The 18,515-nt window shown below is 55.4% G+C and overlaps 1 protein-coding gene across 1 annotated transcript in view; it reads right to left on the reverse strand.

Moving 5' to 3' along the window:
* Positions 1 to 18,515, reverse strand: part of Galnt17 (polypeptide N-acetylgalactosaminyltransferase 17) — a 351,033-nt gene that overhangs the window by 128,263 nt on the left and 204,255 nt on the right. The window contains exons 4-5 of the mRNA XM_076839996.2: positions 15,764 to 15,938; positions 11,760 to 11,957 (exon numbers count right to left, since the gene is read on the reverse strand). Coding sequence (XP_076696111.1) covers positions 11,760 to 11,957; positions 15,764 to 15,938 — 373 coding nt within the window. The remainder of the gene's footprint in view (positions 1 to 11,759; positions 11,958 to 15,763; positions 15,939 to 18,515) is intronic.

Consider the following 18,515-nt stretch of genomic DNA (forward strand, 5'->3'; position numbering starts at 1 on the left):
TTTATGAAGTTGGAAGGAGTTATCCAGAAATGTTTACTTATGGAAGGACTAAAACAATTACTTGGATACAAACATCAATAAAATTGGAAAAATTTATAAAGATAAAGATATGGGATCCAGGATACAAGAGACCCAATAGGGAGGGAAGCAAAAGGGATCCCAGGATCCTGTTAGAGGGTAGCAAGTTCTGATGAAAGGACCAGAGCACTCCAGAACTTTTCAGGAAGAGGAACCAGATAGAGGAACCACTAAGGTGGTTCAGAGGACTGAGAAGGGATTCCGACAAGTGGCACAGGGTCTGGGGTTGAATTAGTGAAAAGCACATAGAAAATAAAGTAAGCAAACAAACACAAAGGCAATGATTAAGGCCAGAAAAACAAACAAAAATAACTGTGTAGGAAGGGCTGGGGATGTAGCTCATGAGGTCCTGGGTTCAGTCCTCAGCACAGGGGGAAAAACAGCATCTGGAAAACACTGCAGGAAAGGGGAAACCACCAGAGTACACCATGCGGATGAGCTGCCTATGGTTATAATGATGTAAGTATCGAAAATGATGTGAGGAGGCACATTGCAATGAGGGGAAGGGACGGATAACATATAGTACTGGGCTCTGGTCCAGGTCCTGGCACAGAGCTTCTAAAACCTTGGACTCTCCTGACTGGTGAAGCATCTTTGGTAAGCTAATAACATGGATGACTCTTGGTGGGGGCTCCTAGGTAGCTTTACGATGGGGATTGTTGCCAGGAAGATCGAGCCAGGATCGCAGGGCTGGAATCTCCACCATCCCTCCCCATCTTCTAGAGAGAGGAAAGGTGCTGGAGGCTGAGGGCAGTTACCAATGCGCTGATTTAGTCAACTACGCGGGCCGCATGGGATCAGAGCTTCCCAGTTGGCAAATCACCCGGAGAGGGCCAAGGATGCTCTGTCCACCCTCCCTGTGGGCCTGGCCTGTGCATCTCTTCTGTCTGGCTCTTCCTGAGCTGCCTGGCTCTTCCTGATAAACTGGTAATCACACAGGAAGAGGTTTCTTAGTACTGTGTCATCTCAGCAAATTATCAAACCTGAAGGAAGATCGTAAGAACAGAGTTTGTGGCCATACTGGACAGTGTGGGTCAGCGGACACTTGTAGCTGGTGTCTACAGTGAGGACAACTGGTGGATGGAGCCCTGGACCAGGGAGCCTGAGGTTAACTCAGGGGAGTTAGTGCTGGACTTAAATAGACCCATAGGAAACTCAGCATCAGAACATTGGAGACCTGGGGCCTTGGGAGGTGGGGGGACCCTCAGGAAGAGCCCAGGGTACACCTGGCAGAGGAACCTAGGTGAGCAAGCTGATGCCTGGCCTCCCGAGGTGGAAAGTTAGGAGACCAGGGATGAACCTCAGGGTGAGGCAGGGCCAGAGGTCTACTGCTGGGAGGTCGGAGGTAAACAAAGGTACACTGGAAAGAAGGGAGAGCGGCCCCGTGGGCAGAGCCCCGCAGAGTACACGTCTGACTTTTAAACACGCACGTGTAAAATTTTTATCAAAGTAAAAAAATGTAAAATATGTAAGATACTCATAAAATATTAACAGAGGTTATCACTGGGCGGTGTGATTGTGAGTGATTATCTAATTCTCTTTTGTATTTTTAATTTTTACAGTGAATATGAAATTCACAATGACTGCAGTATGAATTCTGCAATGAATACATAATTAAAAAGAGCCTTGAGGAGTCTGAGCCTGTCTCCTAGTGTCCGCCCTTATCCTTCTCTACTGGGCTGGAGGACAACATCTGGGGGAGAAGCAGGCAGGGTCCCTGTTACCGGCACCCCACTCCTAGAGGCAGATCACAGAGTGCTGATTTCATGGCTTCAGCCTTCTCTTCCGCCCTCCTCCCATTCTTTAGGATCTGACGTCTCTACAATTTCGAGCAAATATTCCAGTTTCCCAGAGAGGACTACGAGGTGTGGGGAATTGTGATTTTTCTTCCGTGTATGTAGTTACTCTGAGGAAACGCTCTGGGGTTTGGTGGGGGGCCGAGTGTCCTGTTGACATGAGTGGCTACGACCCATCCTTCCCTGTTCCCCAACATGGCAAGGGGGATGGGGTGGGGAGTTCCAGGATGGGGGGATAAGGAAAGTCAGCTTTCTGCATCTGTCCACCAAGAACCTTCAGGTGTGCTGACCGCCAGGGGCCTTCACCCCGCAAGCCGAACCCCCGAGAAATGGCAGCGGGAAGTTCAGTCAGTGAAAGATGCTGAGAGGACGCTCCTTTCCTCTGTCCTTTAGGGTAAACTTCCTAGGCACCCAGGGGCCCACTGAGCTTCACGCAGAGGCTCAGCTTCAGGGGACTGTCCTGGGCATCCAACCAAGTGCCTAAGGAGCCCTGGATCCAGTGTCCCTGGGCCTCACCCATGGCCTTTTCTCCCAGCTCTGAAGGGGCCGTGGCTCTGTCCAGCACAGTGGGTGGTCATGTCACCCGTAATAGTCAGACAAGCTTGTCAAGCCTCCCACTGCCACCAGGATGTGTCACCAGACTGACTGATGACACGGGCCTAGATGGCCAGGAGAAGCAGACGTTGGCTGTCCCTGACTGCCCGTGTGCCTGGCACCATAGTTATTGCTAGAGTCACATTGGCAGCAGAAGGAATGAGGACTGTGTCCTCAAACTCCAAACAGAAGCAGCAGAGCACAGTCCGCACCTCTCACTGGGGAAGGCTGGGGAAGGCTCCAGAAGGCTTCATGGGGCTGAGTCTACAGCAGGAGAATGCCCCGGGGTTCAGTGGTTCAGCGGCTGGGTGTCACCTGTACGTGATGGCCTGTCCACAGTGCGTCATTCAGCGAGGAAGACCACGGGCTCTGCCTTCAGTGCTCGCAATGAACTTCCCGAGTTTACAATAGAATTCCACCTGCTTTCTCTCCGACCTAAACGAGTCCCTGTGCTCTGCATTTCCACAAAGGAGAGAAGGTGGGTAGGGCTGGGCTCCAGGTCCTGCTCCACGGAGACCGATCCTGTGTGACTGGCGTGGCCTGGGGAACCCCCCAGGGCCTGCAGGCTGAGGCCTCTGAGTGCAGGAAGAGGCTGCCTGCACTTGAGCCCAGGTGGGCACCTGAGCCACCCTGTCCCCAGGAACCCCTCAAAACCATAGGACATAATGACTCACAGAGGACCAGAGAGGCCTGGAGGTGAGAAGGGAAGCCAAGGGAGGCCGTGAGGAAGAAATAGGAAGGCTGACTTCTGCTCTGAGCACCATCAGAGTCTTCTTGGGGGGCTTTGAGGGTAGGGTGGAAAAAAGGGATGGGCAAGAAGGGCAGGAGGAAAGGCCTACATCTGGGAGGGTCTGGAAAACAGCACATTCCGAATCACAGACAGAGAGGGATCAAAGCCACCAGAAGGGCGGGGCCGGCCTCTGCCCTTGGCCCTCCAGCCTCCTCCCTTGTCCTCCGCCCCCATCAACACACACATCCATCTTCACCCAAGAAAAATCCGAGGCCATCGCTCTTCCCTCCGCCAGATCAACTTGATAAATTAATGGATCTGCGTGTTCCCTATTTATGTCCTGCCGTAACTCAGGAATTGGGCATTTAACTCAAGGGTGAAGTGTCTTCCATTTTTCCTTAAATCCTTAAATTTAAAATACAGCTGTCGGCTCCTTGGCAGCCCACAGCTTAGAGCCGGGTTCCCGGGGAGGGGGAGCCCTTCCAACGTTATTCATATTAATCTCTCTGCTGCCCTGAGCTGTCACCCGTGCTGGCTGATGAGGCAGCTGTCATTGCCTCGAACGCTGTAGCGGTTACATTGCAATGTTGCTCTCGCTCCAGGGGCTGCCCGGGAAGTTCCCTTCCAAAGGAAAAGTGCCCACAGCACAGCAGCAGAGGGTCATACAAAAGTATCGCCCATGGGCCCAGGCTGGTGCCAGGACCTAGCAATGTCCACAAAGTTCGTCTGTGTCACCTGAAGCAGGTGCCTGTATACTGAACAGCTCCCCAAGGGGACTGTGTAGGAGGCCAGGCCCCCTGGCTTCCTGCCGTTCCTTTGCTTTAAAGATGTCTCTTCTGTGGGCATCTAGGGTTCTGTTCGGCAGGTGGGATACCAGACCAGGGACATGGACCACACCAGCTGGAGCAGAGCAGAAGATGGGGCCAGAGGATTCCCAGCACGAGGAGCAGGCGTGGCCTCCATAGAACCAGACCCAGTATCGAAGGCGGCCTCCAAGCGCCACACAGTATTGAGCACCTCACAGGTTAACCCCACAATGACCCCAGGAGACGGTTCTATTGCAGGGACCCCCTGTCCTCAGGGCCATGCTCCAGACCCCCCAGGAGACGCCCGGACCTGCCGACAGTACTGAGTTCTACACAGGTGGTGCCTTTGCCTACATAGATGTGACTGTGATGAAAGTTAGATTTATAAATTAAGCACCATACTAGATTAACACCAGTAACTAAACCAGGAGAATAATTACAATATACTAGAATAAAAGTCACGTGTTGTCTCTGTCCTAAAAGAGTCACACAGACGAGGCATTTTCCGACTCCCATGGACAGTGGGTGACTGAGATCACGGAAGCAGGACTGTGGGAAGAGGGAGGGGGTTCTGAAATGTCCCTGTGTACCCATGAAGAACCCGGCACCCTCACAGACACGCCGCGGCCTGCCTCGTGAGAGTCCCTCCTTCTGCAGAGACGAGTGGCCGAGTCCAGCCTAGACTGGGAACCTGGGTGACTTCTGCCTAGGGTACTGTCATCTGGAGCTGTTAGGAACCAGGTGCCGCAGCTGGGAAGCCCTGTATTCCCAACCCCTGGGCAGGCTGCTGGCTGCTCTGAGGAGCAGACTGAAGGGGTGGGGACAGCCTCATTACCTGGCTACTGGACCTGCCACTGGGTGGTGAGAGGCCCATGCAGAGGTTCCCTTTAGGTCCCCTCCGCTGTGACACCCTGAGGCATTCTTCCCAGGTAATTGAGCAAATAGCAAATGTTTTGCTGGTTGGTTGGTTGGTTGGTTACATTTCTGGGGATGAAACTCTGGGGCTCAGGTGGCAGGGTAGACAGCCCCCCCACTGGGCCACCCCGTGCTCAGCTGTGAAGAAGCGAGTGTCTTCCATTAGACAGTCCTGCGGCTCTCTCCTCCGCAGAGCCCTGCCATCCACTAAGTGCACAAAACTCTGAACCCAGAGGAGGGTGAGGCGTAGAACAGCACCTGGCATGTAGAAAAGCAGCTTTGCCATCCACTCCACTCACAAAATCCCCTACCCGGCCACACACCCCACTCCCTGTACCCAGGTTATCACTTGCATCGGGGTCTGCGTCTCTAACTGGCCTGTGAACTGCTGCAGGAGAGGGGCCTGGTCACTTACCAGTCTCCCTGGAAGGGCCTACCACAGGCTGAGCCCACATTGGTACCTAAAATACATCTGCTGACGCACAGAGAAGATACCTCTATTTTAAAGTCTAACAAAAAAAATCTCATTTTTCTCTTAAATCTTTCCTCTCATGTAAGCCAGGCACATTTCTCTGGGGGGGGGGGCGCGGGGATAATGGCCTCCCTTGAGGTGCCTCTGCACGTAGAATCTGAGCCCCCATAACCATGCACAGTGGGCAGTCCTCCCCCACTAAACGAGTCTATCAGCTCTAATGACTCCTGTACTTTATAATTTATCATCAAATTGTATGTTGGATTAAGGATTGCTCATTGTTAATCATCAGCTTGGATTAGTTATTAATGAGCAATGTCACTAATTACAGGGCCACTTAAACAGAGCAGGAGGCCCCGTTGTCTGCTCACAGAGGAGACCTGACTCAGCGTTCAGCCCACACCCTGAAAGCCAGGGGCTGTGATGTATCCCATCCATGCTCCTGGGATCCTATGGCCTCAGGGCAGAAGGCCTGGGAGCCTATAGCTGGGAGAACCGTCCAGACCCGAAGTTCCCGGGCCGGAGCTGCGTAGGGTCCTCTGCAGGCCTCTGAGCCAGGTGTCCAGGGACCCAGGTGCCCTCAGGAGAAACACCATCCCCTTGGTGCCTACCACGGCTGCTCTTCTTTGCGACCATGATCATGAAGTTATAAGGACAGAATTTACATGTCCACCAGCACAGCCGCACACCTGGCAGGTCTGCCGAGATCCAGGAGGGATTTTTGTTGAAAGTCTGTCCTTGTCCTCAACCAGCCCTCACTTATTTTTTCCCATCCTTGGCCAACCTGGCCACCCCCTGCCCTCAGCAGGGCTCCAGGATCACCCACTTTCCTGCTCTTCACTATCGATGCCACCTCTGCCTTCTCAAAGCCAGCGAGAGCCCTGGAACCTGAGGTGTCGTCCTGCTGTCCAAACCTCGGTGCCCGCAGTCCCCTGGACAGCCAGGGAGGACTGGCTGGGACGGGTGAGTGGGTGGAGTCTCGAAGAGGTATCAGGGGCTTCCCTGAAGTGTACCCCCTGGGGACAGCAGGGTCCTGTAAGACCTGAGCCCCACTTCTCGGGCTCTGCCCTCCAGCCCCAAGCCTGGCTGCCAGTGACAAGGGACTCGGGCTCAGGACAGAAGAGCGCCCCGTGGAGCAGAGAGGGCCCCCATGAGGGAGGCTGGAGGGACAAAGATGTGTGGGACTCAGAAACCAGAGGTGGAACCTACAGTAGGCACAAGGACGGGGAGCACTTTAGAAGGGACTGCCACCATCACAGGGGTGAAGGGCTGAAGCCGCCTACGACAGGGTCGGACCTCATCAGGCTTACACAGTGCACCAGGCACCAAGGCACCCGCTGACCAATGCAGGACAGGAAATGCCCAGAACAGGAAGTGGACCCTGCTTCCAGGGCCGAGGGCAGAGGAGGGAGCGGCTGCTTAACAGCACCCATGACATGGTCATCCACAAAACAGAAGCAAAACCACAGGAAGGTACCGAGCAGTGGGCTCAGCGCAGACCCACCAGCAAGAGGACAAGGGGCAGGAGGGAAGGCCGCCCTCAGGTCTCTGCCCAAGGCCAGCCAGCCAGCAACAGGTGGTTCAGATGGCCCAAGCCATGCCGAGGGCTGAAAGAACCCCCACGGCCCGCCCGCACCCCAAGGAAGACCTAGCTGTGATGCAGCTCCCCAGGCAGCGCGAAGTACCACAAGCCAGCCATGAAGGAGGACCATCCCGAGCTTCAGGGCCTCCTTCCTCCCTGTTGCCCTCACCCACTGGGCCCCAAGGAAAGGGGCAGAGGGCCTGTGGCAGCTCCCCAATGTGGCAGCAGCCTGGGGCAGGAGGGGATCTGACTCTTGCTGAGTGGGGTGATCCCTGTGGGGACCTGGACAGTGTGAACAGGAGCCAACCATGGCCTGCTGGGGACTGACAGGGCTTTCTCCTCAGAGTGGTGTCACATGGGGGGGGCGGCTGGCGCTTCCCTCCCAGCACAGGAGGAGGACCCACCTCACCCAGCAGGAGACACGGGGTGACGGCCACAGAGCCACAAGGGTTTTAAAAACACGGCCATGCGTCCCGCACGAGGTTTGGGCCAGTAACAGCTGCACGTGGGACACTGGGACCGTGGATTACAACGAGCCGAGATGCAGGCACCTCTTAAAGACACGGAGCAACCGGGGCTCTGCCAGTCACAGGAAGCACAGCTCATGCAGAACCCAGGACAGCACAGAATGCTCCTCGGGGCCTGGCTGTGCGCTGACCGTGTCATCTCAGAGTGTTCGCCTTCCACTTGTTAAGAATAGAGGGAACTCACTATGGAGCCGGGCAGGGACGGGTGGCCGATCCACAACAGCATGCTTTACTGCGGCCCTCGACAGCAGCAAGAGGCCACGTGGAGGGACTGACTCGCATATCCTGGCTTAGCCCTTGAGGACGTTGGGCATGGGTGAGTGACACAGTCCCCAGTGTAACACTGTTGAGTGGCTCATGGCTGCTGCCCCGTAGCTCCACCTGCTGGTGTTCTGAGCTGTGGGCGCCATCCTCCCTTCTGAGGGATGCCTGTGCCCTGGGCCTGGGCGCCCTGGACAGCTGCTGCCCCTCCTTGCCTGAGTGTCCCCCACTCTCCACTCTGCCCATCCCTTCACATCCCCCCACCCCACTGGCCTCAGCACAGATGCTCCCCAGGTGCCTCACTAAGGCTGCAGTGAGCCCCCTGTGTGAGCACAGGACGCTTCGCCTTCCTGGGTTGGTCTAGGACACGGCTGCCCCTTTCTCTAGCCCCTGGTTCTCCTCCCACTCTCTGGTGTCACTCCCTGAGTCTCCATGAAGGCTCGATTCACCTTGGAAGTACGGATGGTCCCCTTCTCGTCCCCCCATCACCTCTGGGCAACCCCCTTCTTCTATCATTGATGAGCCAAACTCCTCTCCTGAGCCTCCAGTCACCTCATCTGTCCATCCATTCAATGGTCCTTTTTGGCATGCCCACTAAGTCCAGGGTGCTCATTGGACACTGTGGACACGGCTCTGAGAGGGACAGCTGTGGACCTGGCTTCACAAAGCACACAGACCAGTGGGCCACACAGAAAGGCTGCTGGCCGGGAAAGCCAGGGAAGAAGCTAAGCAGGGTTCAGGTGACCCCCAGGGCTTCCTGGGGTGGGCCCCACGGCACCTGTGCCCCCCAGGAAATTTTGTACAACGTTCCATCCATTTAAACAGGTCTGGGGAAGAGGACCTCCGGCTTGTGTCCAGTTGTCAAAAAGGCCCGACAAGTTAAGCCCAGTGGTCTGGTGACGGTCACTGAAATGATATCCCCACAGAATAAACAGGGCTTGGTCCGTGGATCTGGGTGCCTTCTCCACACAGAAGTGAGAGCTGGGTCAGTGCTAACCAAAGCCTCCCAAAAGAAGACCCCAGCACAGGGGGCTGCGGACACTCGGTGGGCCAATGGGGAGTCCTGTCCTGTAGGCTTGGCTGGAGTCCTCGGAAGACGGGCCATGTTTCTCCTGTGGTTTGGGGGGACACTATGCCCTGGCCCCCAGCCCACAGCAATGCCCCATACCAGCTGCCCATAGTTCTCTGGGTGAGGAGCATGGCCGAGGCTATCCAGGGAGAGGGGGCCCTCCAGGGAAGAGACACAGAGTAAAAACCGAGTGCCCAGGGCCTAGAGGCCAGATGCACTCTCGGACCTGCTGCAGGTCCTCGTGGTCCTGAAGGAGAGGGATTTACTTTGCCAACACCTGGAAGGATCTAGATCACAGCATTTCTTGGAAGCCTGAGGACCTGACCACATGGCTTCTGTGTGCCCAGCACCATCATGTGGGGCTGGTGGCAGGCCCTTCTTGGGTGGGACATGGTTCCACCCCACCCCACAGCTCCCTCCCTGGCACTTGGCCTGGCCCTCTTTAGCACTGCCCATTGCCCACTCTGGTGCAAATGGAGAGCAGAGGACGGGAGAAGACCTTGGAGAATGACTCTTTGCCAGGTGGGAGGAAGGAAAGGTAAGCAGGAAGAAACAGAGAGTGAGCAGGGATAGAAGGACGTGAACTCCCACGGCCACGCGTCTCACTTCACGTGGCACGCCACAGAGTCTGGTACTAAAGGACTCCTCCGTCTCGGTGCTGTTTGTATTAAGAGAAGTTCTCATCCCACCCTTCATGAGAGCAAAATCATAACTATGAACATTCTGACGTCAAGGGAAGAAGGAGGCACGGTGTGCTGATGAGGAGGAAACCACCCTGTGGTTAGTAATGTCAGAAGGACCGTCAGATGTCTCTCCTGTGATTTGACACCCCATCCGCTATTAACAAATTAAGCATTTGTAAGTGAATGTAGATCCAAGGAGATCATTAGCACTTGAGTGTTTGGCGCATCAGAGGCACATACAACAGTAATGACTCACGATCATGACTCTGAGTCTTTAAAGTGCATATTAATCATCTGTTAATGTCACCATAACTCATGGAACACAAGCTGGTTCTGCTCAGTGCGTGATGTCTCCAGAGACACCATTACAGGTGTTGCTGGGCACCAAGGCGCAAACTTTGAGCAAGCCTCCCCTCCATTGCCAACGCTCTCACTCTGCTACCGTCATGGCAGATGGCCAACCTCTCCGTGTGTCAGGGGTGGCTGGGGAGTGGGGGGCATCATTTGGCCAAAACATGAAACCAATGTCCTGAAGTCCGAGTTTTCAATTTCACCCCTTTCACGTCTGGAGGCCGCTGGGTCTGCAAGCTTTGCCATTCAGGTTTACCTGTGGCTGAAGGCTGTGCCCTGGCTCTCGGGAAACCTTAGTGAGGTTTGCTACGTCTTAGCTCCCAGTGGGCCCAGCTGTGGCCCTGCCATCCTACATGTGGTCCAGGTGGAAACTGAACTGTGACAGAGAGTCGGCTGGGAAAGGAACCCTCCTGGTACCCAGGTGGGCCCTGGTCTCACACAGCCTCCCACTTTCCACCTCAAACAGGAGGACACAGACCCTCTCAGAACTGGGCTCTTCTTATGGCAAACTTGCAGACCAAGAAAGAATCTGGGGCTACCTGTAGCCAGTCCTCATTCCACGGCGCTCTCCCTTTCCCTTAATACCAACAAACACCCACTGGGATGGTCCAACAGAGACCCCATCTCCAGCTCCCCCGACTTCAGACGCTTGGTGTCCTCTGGCCCTCACTTAGGAGATGCCATCGCTGCCCACCCCGGGCACATCCTGCCCTGCGGAGCTTGGGAACGGGACGTCACGGGGACTTCGCAGACGTGATTCAGGAAAATATCTTGAGACGCAGCCACTGTCCTGGATTGTTCCTGTGGATCCCAAATGTAGCCACAGGGCTTTCTAAGAGGGCAGCAGAAAAATGGAGGGAGAAGCCAGAGACTGGAGAGGCCAGGCATCTGTGAGGCCGGAGGGGCCTCCAGCAGCAGGAAAGAACCAGGAGACAGTTCTCCACAGGGGACTCCGGGAGGACCCTGGATTTCAGCCTCATTGGGCCCACTTCAGACTTCTGCGCTCTGGAACAGTCAGACCAGATCTGCGCTGTTCTGCGTCCTCGTGGGTGCGGTCACTGGTTACAGCAGCAGGAGGAAGCACTGGGCACTGAGGCCAACCTGCTTCACTCAACACCCTGACACTCACACTTCACAGCGGGCACAAGACCTGTGGACCCCCGCGCCCCTCCAGGCAGGGACCTAGGGTGGGAGCCACACGGAGTTCCCAGAGGCCCTCCCCTATGCAAGACGCCACAACTATTGTCCCTTCCTGTGTGGAGCTGTGTCACAAACAAGGGTGAGAGACTCTGCAGTTATTCAAGTCTCATGAAATAAAGTAGCTCCCAACCAGGGGCGTGCAAGGCCTGGCTGGAGAGAGCCTGACCCTGGAGCGTCCCTAACCTCACGTGCTGGTTTTCCTGTCCACACATCCTTCAATGAATGGATAAGGTACAATAATAAGTCCCATGTGTAAAGTAGGCATAGTAAGAGGTTAATGACAGTAACTAGAAATAGAGCAATTGTAACCACTAAGCGTAATACAACTTGTTTAAAGCGAATGAAGTGCTTATTTGGGGAATTTTCCCCACTTCCTATTTCCAAATCAATTGGCAGATGGTAACAGAGACCACAGAAAGCAAAGCCCCTAAAGCCACAGTCCTAGGAATTAAGGGCCAAGGAAGAATAAAAAGTGTGAATGTGACCATCAGTCTGAACTTTCAGTGTGGCTGTGTTGACCTGCAGCTGATGGAACAAAGGGCAGGGTCCACCCTCTGCAGGGAACTCTGATCTAAGACACCCGCCATTCCCCAGGGCTGCTGGCACCTGGTGTCCTGGCCCTCCCCACTCCATGGCTCCTCTGTCCTGGGACCTGGGGACCGACCGCTGACCCGCCAGAGCTCGCTGTCACAGACCTGATGGGGAGAGAAGGGTCCCCGGCATCCCACCAGTCCTTCGGGGGGCTGATGTACATGCACCACAGCTCCCAGCTGTAGCCATGAGCAGAGTTTTCGTAGCGCTGCACCTCAAAGTTGTCCTGCTTGATGTTGTCGATGGAGGGGAGGATCACTCGCTTCCGGTTCTCCTGGATGCGGGACAGGACTGGCTCAGCCCTGAAACAGAGAAGCGGAATCAACTTTCCCTGGTGGACTTGGACGTGTGGGCCATGCCCCAGGCCCTTGCCCTCCTGAAGTCCCTAGTGATGGTGGGAGGGAGAACTCAGAACCCGGGGTGCCCTGTCCAGAGTGCAGGGCCTCCCTGTTGGACAGTGACTGTAGGATTCCCACTGCTCTACAGTGCCACACAATCCCGACTTCCCCCTCAGGGTGCCCACTCTTGCTGCTCCTGCTGGATGACACTGAATTTCCTTTCCCAAAATAGGCCATGTCTGCCTGGATAGCCTGGTTTTAATAAGCGATTCGCTGGCTTCTTTGCATGTATGGCTATTTCAGTTTTTTTAATTGATTATTTAATTGATTTCTTAAAAGGGATCTAATTGAATCGGTTAGCAATGGAAGGCCTGGAACTAATTAAACCCAAAGGCAGGCAGGATCCTGCCTCCTAGCATGCTTTCTCTTTGAAGGCTGCTGCGGGGCTTCCACCGGGAATCTGGCTCCAAGTTCAAGGTGTAGCTGGCTGGCCTGGGAGAAAGCAGATGGTCAGGCACCTCTGCCAACGTGTGTCTCCCAGGCAGACCTGGGAAGGGGCCATTTCCCACATTCGAGAACGACAAGATGGCTCTGGGAAGCCAAGGCATTAATCTCTCAGTTTAGACCAGAGTGCAGGCTTTGGAAAAGAGTCAAGGGAAATCCCGTTCCTCTGCATTATTTGGAAGAATAATGAGAGCACTGGGTGCACAGCCCATCTCTGTTCATTTGAAGCTATTGAATTACCTGTGGGCTCATCTCATCTTTCTATTTAAAACGAACAATAAAATATACCCCAGGCCATTTACTGCCTTCTATGGTCTGGCCTGCACCATTCCAGCTGGAGGCAGGTTGGGGGGGGCACTCTCCTGGCTGGAAACCGAGCTTCAGGACTCGGCCCTCAAGGGTTCCACTCTGCCCTCCCCTGGGAATGCCCTTGGCTACTGGTAGAGAGCCCAGCACCCAGGAGGCTTAGATCCAATGTCACCTCTCCCTAGAAGCCCTCCCCAATTCCCCTAGGAGGAGGGTTTCCTCCCTCTGGACTCAGGCCACACCTCACCTTATTCAAGCTGCACAGCCTTTGTTAATCTCTGAGCTGCCACCTACCCAGCACCTGGGCCCAGGCACCATTTGAAATGATTTCCATGCACTGTATTCCAGGAGGGGATGAGTGATCATCATTTACCAAGTGAGGAGACTGAGGCCCAGGGACGGTTAAGCAGCTGGCCCTGGGCCCAAAGGCCAGCTGGCAGAGAGGCAGGTATCTAACCAAATGGTCTGTTTCCCGCCTCACCCTATGGCCAACTGCCTCCTTGAAGGGACCACGGGTGGCCTGTTGCTGTGCTGTGCGTAGAGAGCACCCAGCTCAGCCCTCCCTGTGCTGTTCCTCAGCACAAAGACCTAAGCCCTTGGTTGAAGTGATGTTGTTGCAGGTGAAGTGTCGGAGTCCGCTGTGCACAGGAAGAGGGGCAACTCCCCCTGGGGACTGCTGCCCTCCCTGGGCATGTCTGTGGACTGCTGTGCCCCTTGGAGGGGCATGATCACACCCCAACCTCCCAGGAAGGCTGGGCTTGCAGGGGAGCTGGTTTGCCCATGGGGTCTGAGCAGGAGTGACAAGGTCACAGCTGAGCCAAAGCTGTAGTAGCCGCTGCAAGGTGCAGCCTTGCTTCTCCTTCCTGGCCCTCAAAATGGCTTGTGGTAGAAGGAGAATCTCTTGTGACCCAGAACACAGAGGAGCTCTCAAGCAGAGCCATGGACAACCCACAGCCGACAGGCCGATGGACATTAGCAGATGGGGAGATGAAGAGCTGAGCTGGGGCAGTGGCAGCCAGAACAGGAAGAGGGAGCGAGTGAGGAACTGGTTCAAAGGCAAAATAGCTAGAGGTGGGGCTGGGTGGGGAGGGCCAGGGAGGGGCCGGGAAGGAGGGTGGAGGTGAAGACTTGGAGGGTTAAAGGCAGGAGACGCCAAGCCGCAGCTGCCATGGGCCTCCAAGTGAATTGTTCAGGAGGCTCCCTGCTCAGTGATTCTCAAGCTGACTGTGTGTGTGTCACCTGATGACTGGTGGCCAGGGCTGGCTAGGGCGGGTGCAGGACCCACACAGCTTCTGACTTCAGAGGTCTGGGAGGAGCCTGCCAACCTGTGGATTTGCATTTCTAACAAGCTCTGAGGCTGCTGGTCTGGGGACCTGCTTCACTACTGCAAAGGGTGAAGTACTCAGAAGATCAGGGGACAGGTAGGGACTGAAGACTCTAAGCTTCAAGCCACCAGCATTGACAGCAGCAGAGAGGCAGGTATCTAACCAAATGGTCTGTTTCCCGCCTCACCCTATGACCTATTGCCTCCTTGAAGGGACCACGGGTGGCCTGTTGACCAGGAGACTGGCCTGGGAGGTGAGGACAGATGCCAGTGTGCCCCGGGATGGGCCGTGTCCACAGGGACCTCGGTTGCCCTGTGCTGATCTGCACAGGCTCCTTGAGAAGCCTCCATTGAGAGGCCTGGGAAGTTGGCAGATGAGGACACATTTGAATGCTTTTGGGGACATCAGGATTTTCTCCCTTTAATACCAGAGATTGCACCACTGAGTCACGTCACCAAGCACTTTTTATGTTTTATTTTGAGACAGGGTCTCGCTAAGTTGCTGAGGCTGGCTGTGAACTTTGACTCCTCCTGCCTCAGCTCCCGAGTCACGGGGACTTCAGCTATGTGACACCACGCCTGGAAAGACACCAGTTCTTTAAAGCTGATACCGTGAACAACTTATTCAAGGGTATCGTTGGTTGTAAATCAACCTTTTCTGTGAAGACAAGACTTGGCTTCTTTAACAAGCTGACCTCACAGTCAGGGTGTTAGCTGGGCCCTGGGAGGAGGGGGTGGGGGGGTCAGAAAAGGGTGAGTGACAGGAACATAAATGCAGTTTGATAAGAGCATTAAATTCTCAGGGCACAGTAATGTGACTATAGTTAGATGTAATCTATTGTATATTTCAAAATAGCTACAATGTCCCCAACACAAAGAAACGATAAGTATTTGAAGTGACAGGTGTGCTCAGTTCCTGATTTGACCAGTGCATGCTGTAGGTATGTGTAAAACAACACACTGTACCCTGTGAATAGATGCAGTCATGTGTGCGGATTAAAAAAAAAAAAAGACTCTTCTCTCTAATAAGCGACTTGGGTGCAGCCTGTCAAGCCTCTGACGTGACATGGACTTGTCCCCTGGGGTGCCCTTGTACCCGCCTCTCCATGGGGAATTCCTGCTTTGGCTTCGCCTTCTCACTGTGTGAACTGGTGGTGCTGCCTCTGCTTCCACAGGCACAGCCCTGTCCCTCAGTTCTTCTTTCTACCTGGGAAAACCTCAGGGCCACATCTACGGAGAATAAAGCTCCTCTTCCTCCCGTGAGACCAGAGCCAAGACCCTGAAGCCGGAAACTGCCATGAAGGTGGAATTATCAGGCCTCCTCCCAAGAAGAGGGAACGTGTCAGTGGGGAGAAAATCAACACAAACACAACTGCTGGGTCCCCTGCCCAGGATCGTTGTGCGTTCTGCGAGAGGAGTGTCGGGCCCATCCCTGGGCGTGAAGATCAGGCTGGTAGATGGGACAGGCAGTCAGCTCCCCTGTTTTTCTCCCAGCAGGACTCCCACCTCCTCCACCACCCTTTTTCATCCCCCCAGTGGCCCCTGAGGAGCAGGTGGAGCGTGCCCTCCCCCAGGTTCCAGCTCCTTCTAAGGGCACAGAAGGCCCTAGTGCTCCCAGTGTCGGCCTGTGACCTACCAGCCAGCAGTGAACTCCACATGGGCGTCAAAGAAGCCGGTGACCTGGCCGGTGGCCACCTTCCAGCCCTCGATGCGCGCGCGGATCAGGCCCTCTCTCTTCTGGTTACGCACCACCTTCACCAGCCCGGGGTAGCGCTTGTGGACGTACTCCTCCAGCGGGGCCTTCAGCTCCTCTGCCAGGGGACAAGAGCAAGAGGTCCACGGTCAGGGCATCTCCACGGGCAACCGACCCACCACAACGCCTGCAGACCCTCAGAGGATTGAGTGACTGCAAAAGTGTCAATGTCGGTAAGGCCAGCAGAAAGGTGGCCCAGTCCGAGGGCAGCCTTACCCTGGACAGCTGCACTCTGAGGACCACCGGGTCACAGCTGGCCGGAAGACGGCCCTGGCTTCCATAGCCCAGCTGCTGCAGGCGGGCAGGGGTCCTTTGGGATGTCTTTTCTTTGTGACCCTTCTACTTTCTGAGATAGTATCCCTATTGCCCCAAAGCCCCGGGGGCCTGCCGGTCAACTCCTAAGTGGACTCTCCCTGTGCACAAACTGCTGCTCATGGAATGTGTGCTGGCTGCCCAGACGCAGGGCCATAGGCCAGATGCACCAGGGACAAGGCCTGTGCTGGTCTTTGCCCAGCAGCAGAAATCCTGCTGGGGGCGGAAATCCTGCAAGGCTGCCGACACCTGAACACCCCCCTCCGCCCCTTGGCAGCAGCAGCAAGCGGGTGAGAAGGTGTTTCATTTCTGTGATCTAATTTAATCCTGAAGCTACCCTAGGAGGTTGCTAGACTAATTCCATTAATTAGCAAGATTAATTCCATTTTGCAAATTAAGATACAATGTGAGGGAGGCCAACGTGTCCTAAGGTCACACACCTAGCAATGAAGAGCTGAAACCTAATCCCACCATGTGCCCTCATAGGTGGAGGTGGGGGCTGGGCACACAGCACATAGGGGAGGGATGCCCTGGTGCACCCCAAGGATCTGCGCAGAGTCTCCCCCTGGGGGTCGTTCCAGGAGCTGCACGGGTGATTCTGAAATGCTGTTACCTCTGGGTTTACTGTAGAGAAAGCTAGAGAGGCTGCGTTACCAGACGTTGTCACTTCCTTGATAAACCTAACTGCCTACGTAAGGGTCAGCGGTTTGCGTGATGGCTGTTGTGCCTAGAAATAGGCAGCCTTGTGACCCCAGGAGAAACAGAGAAGTGTTTAGACAAACGGGGCAAGAGGATCCAAAAGGGCAAGGGCACAGGAAAGGTGCTGTTAGTCAATGGCCCCGTGTGGGGAACAAGTGCGCCAGGCACCCAACCGTGTCCCCACAGAACTCTGCTCTTGAGTCCTAGCCCCGTAGCTCAGAATGTGGCTGTGCTTGAAGACAGGCGTAAAGTGAGGCCATTAGGGTGGCCCCAGTCCTTAAGGACTCATGTCTCAGAGGTGGAGGGACTCAAGCAGACACGCGGGGTATGTGGGCACCGAAGGATGACCCTGGGATGAGATAGCAAGGGGCGTCCAGAAGCCAAGGAGAGAGACCCAAGGAAAGCACCCCCACCACACCTTGATCTTGACCTTCCAGTCTCCAGACTGTGGGGAAACACCTTTCTGTGATTCACCACCTGTGGTCCAGGGAGCTCTGCTGTGGCTGCCCCAGAAGACTACTAGAGGGCAGCTGCTGACCAGGTGCCATCACCCTCGAGGAGGACCTCTGCCATTGTCCAGCATGTGGGTGGGCTGAAGCTTCAGGCGTGGGCCATGGGCACCCTGGGCCACTCTGGGCAGGTCAGCCCACTCCCGCCTCCACTCGCTGGTCTCTAGAGAGTGAGCTGACCAGAGGAGCAGGTGCACCCGGGGATGATGGGCAATGCTAATCACTGTCCAGCCTTATGGACATCAGAAGTAAATGGAATTACATGTGAGGGCTTTAAGGTGCATTTAAGGTTAGAGGAGTCTGGACAGAGAGGCCCCTGATACCTCCCTGTCACAGCGTGGCCAACCTCCAGCGGCTGTGACAAACACTTATGATATGTCTCCTTCCCTGCAGAGAGGTTTAGCAGGGACTGGAGAGCATCCCTGGAGCCCAAGGAGGCTGGGCGAGAGGCCATGAGGCAAGACGCTAAGCCAGAGCTCGGCCTCTCCAACTCGAGGGCACTGGAGCAGGAGCGGGAGGCACTGGAACAGACGCTGGGCATGGCCACTTCCGCTCCCCGTAGGGAGGCCCAGGGGAAGGACTGAGCATGACGGAGGCAAGCAGGCTGTGCTACAGCTGTCCCCACCCCTACTCTGCCAAGGCTCCCTTCCTCACATGGCTGGTCAGGAGGGGCCTCTGGGAGGTGACTGGCCACAGGGACACAATCCTCATGCATGGATTAATGTCCTTCTCCAAAGGCTGGGAAGGTCTCGGGGAGTGAGCTAGGTCTGGGGAACCTGGCTTAATCAGCACATGAGCAGGCTGCAGCACCCTCTGCCCCCAGGTGATGTCATCACCACATTACGCGCAGCACAGGCCCTGGCAGGGGCAGCTGCCTGACCTCCAGTTGCCCTGACCGCTGAGCAGTGGGCTAAGCAAACCTCCTCTTCCTAACTCACCTGCCTCGGATGTTTTGTTACAGCAACACAGAGTGGGCCAGGGAGACTGGGCGAGGCGTGCGTGCTTGGCTTCCATTTATTCTCCAGGAAGACCAGGCAGGTGGGCAGGGCGTGGAGGGACATGCCGCTGAAGGCAATGGGCAGCACACCGTCTTCACCCACGGGACTTTCTGAATG

This window comes from Callospermophilus lateralis, chromosome 19 (assembly GCF_048772815.1).
Source record: "Callospermophilus lateralis isolate mCalLat2 chromosome 19, mCalLat2.hap1, whole genome shotgun sequence".
In the NCBI taxonomy this organism is placed as follows: domain Eukaryota; kingdom Metazoa; phylum Chordata; class Mammalia; order Rodentia; family Sciuridae; genus Callospermophilus; species Callospermophilus lateralis.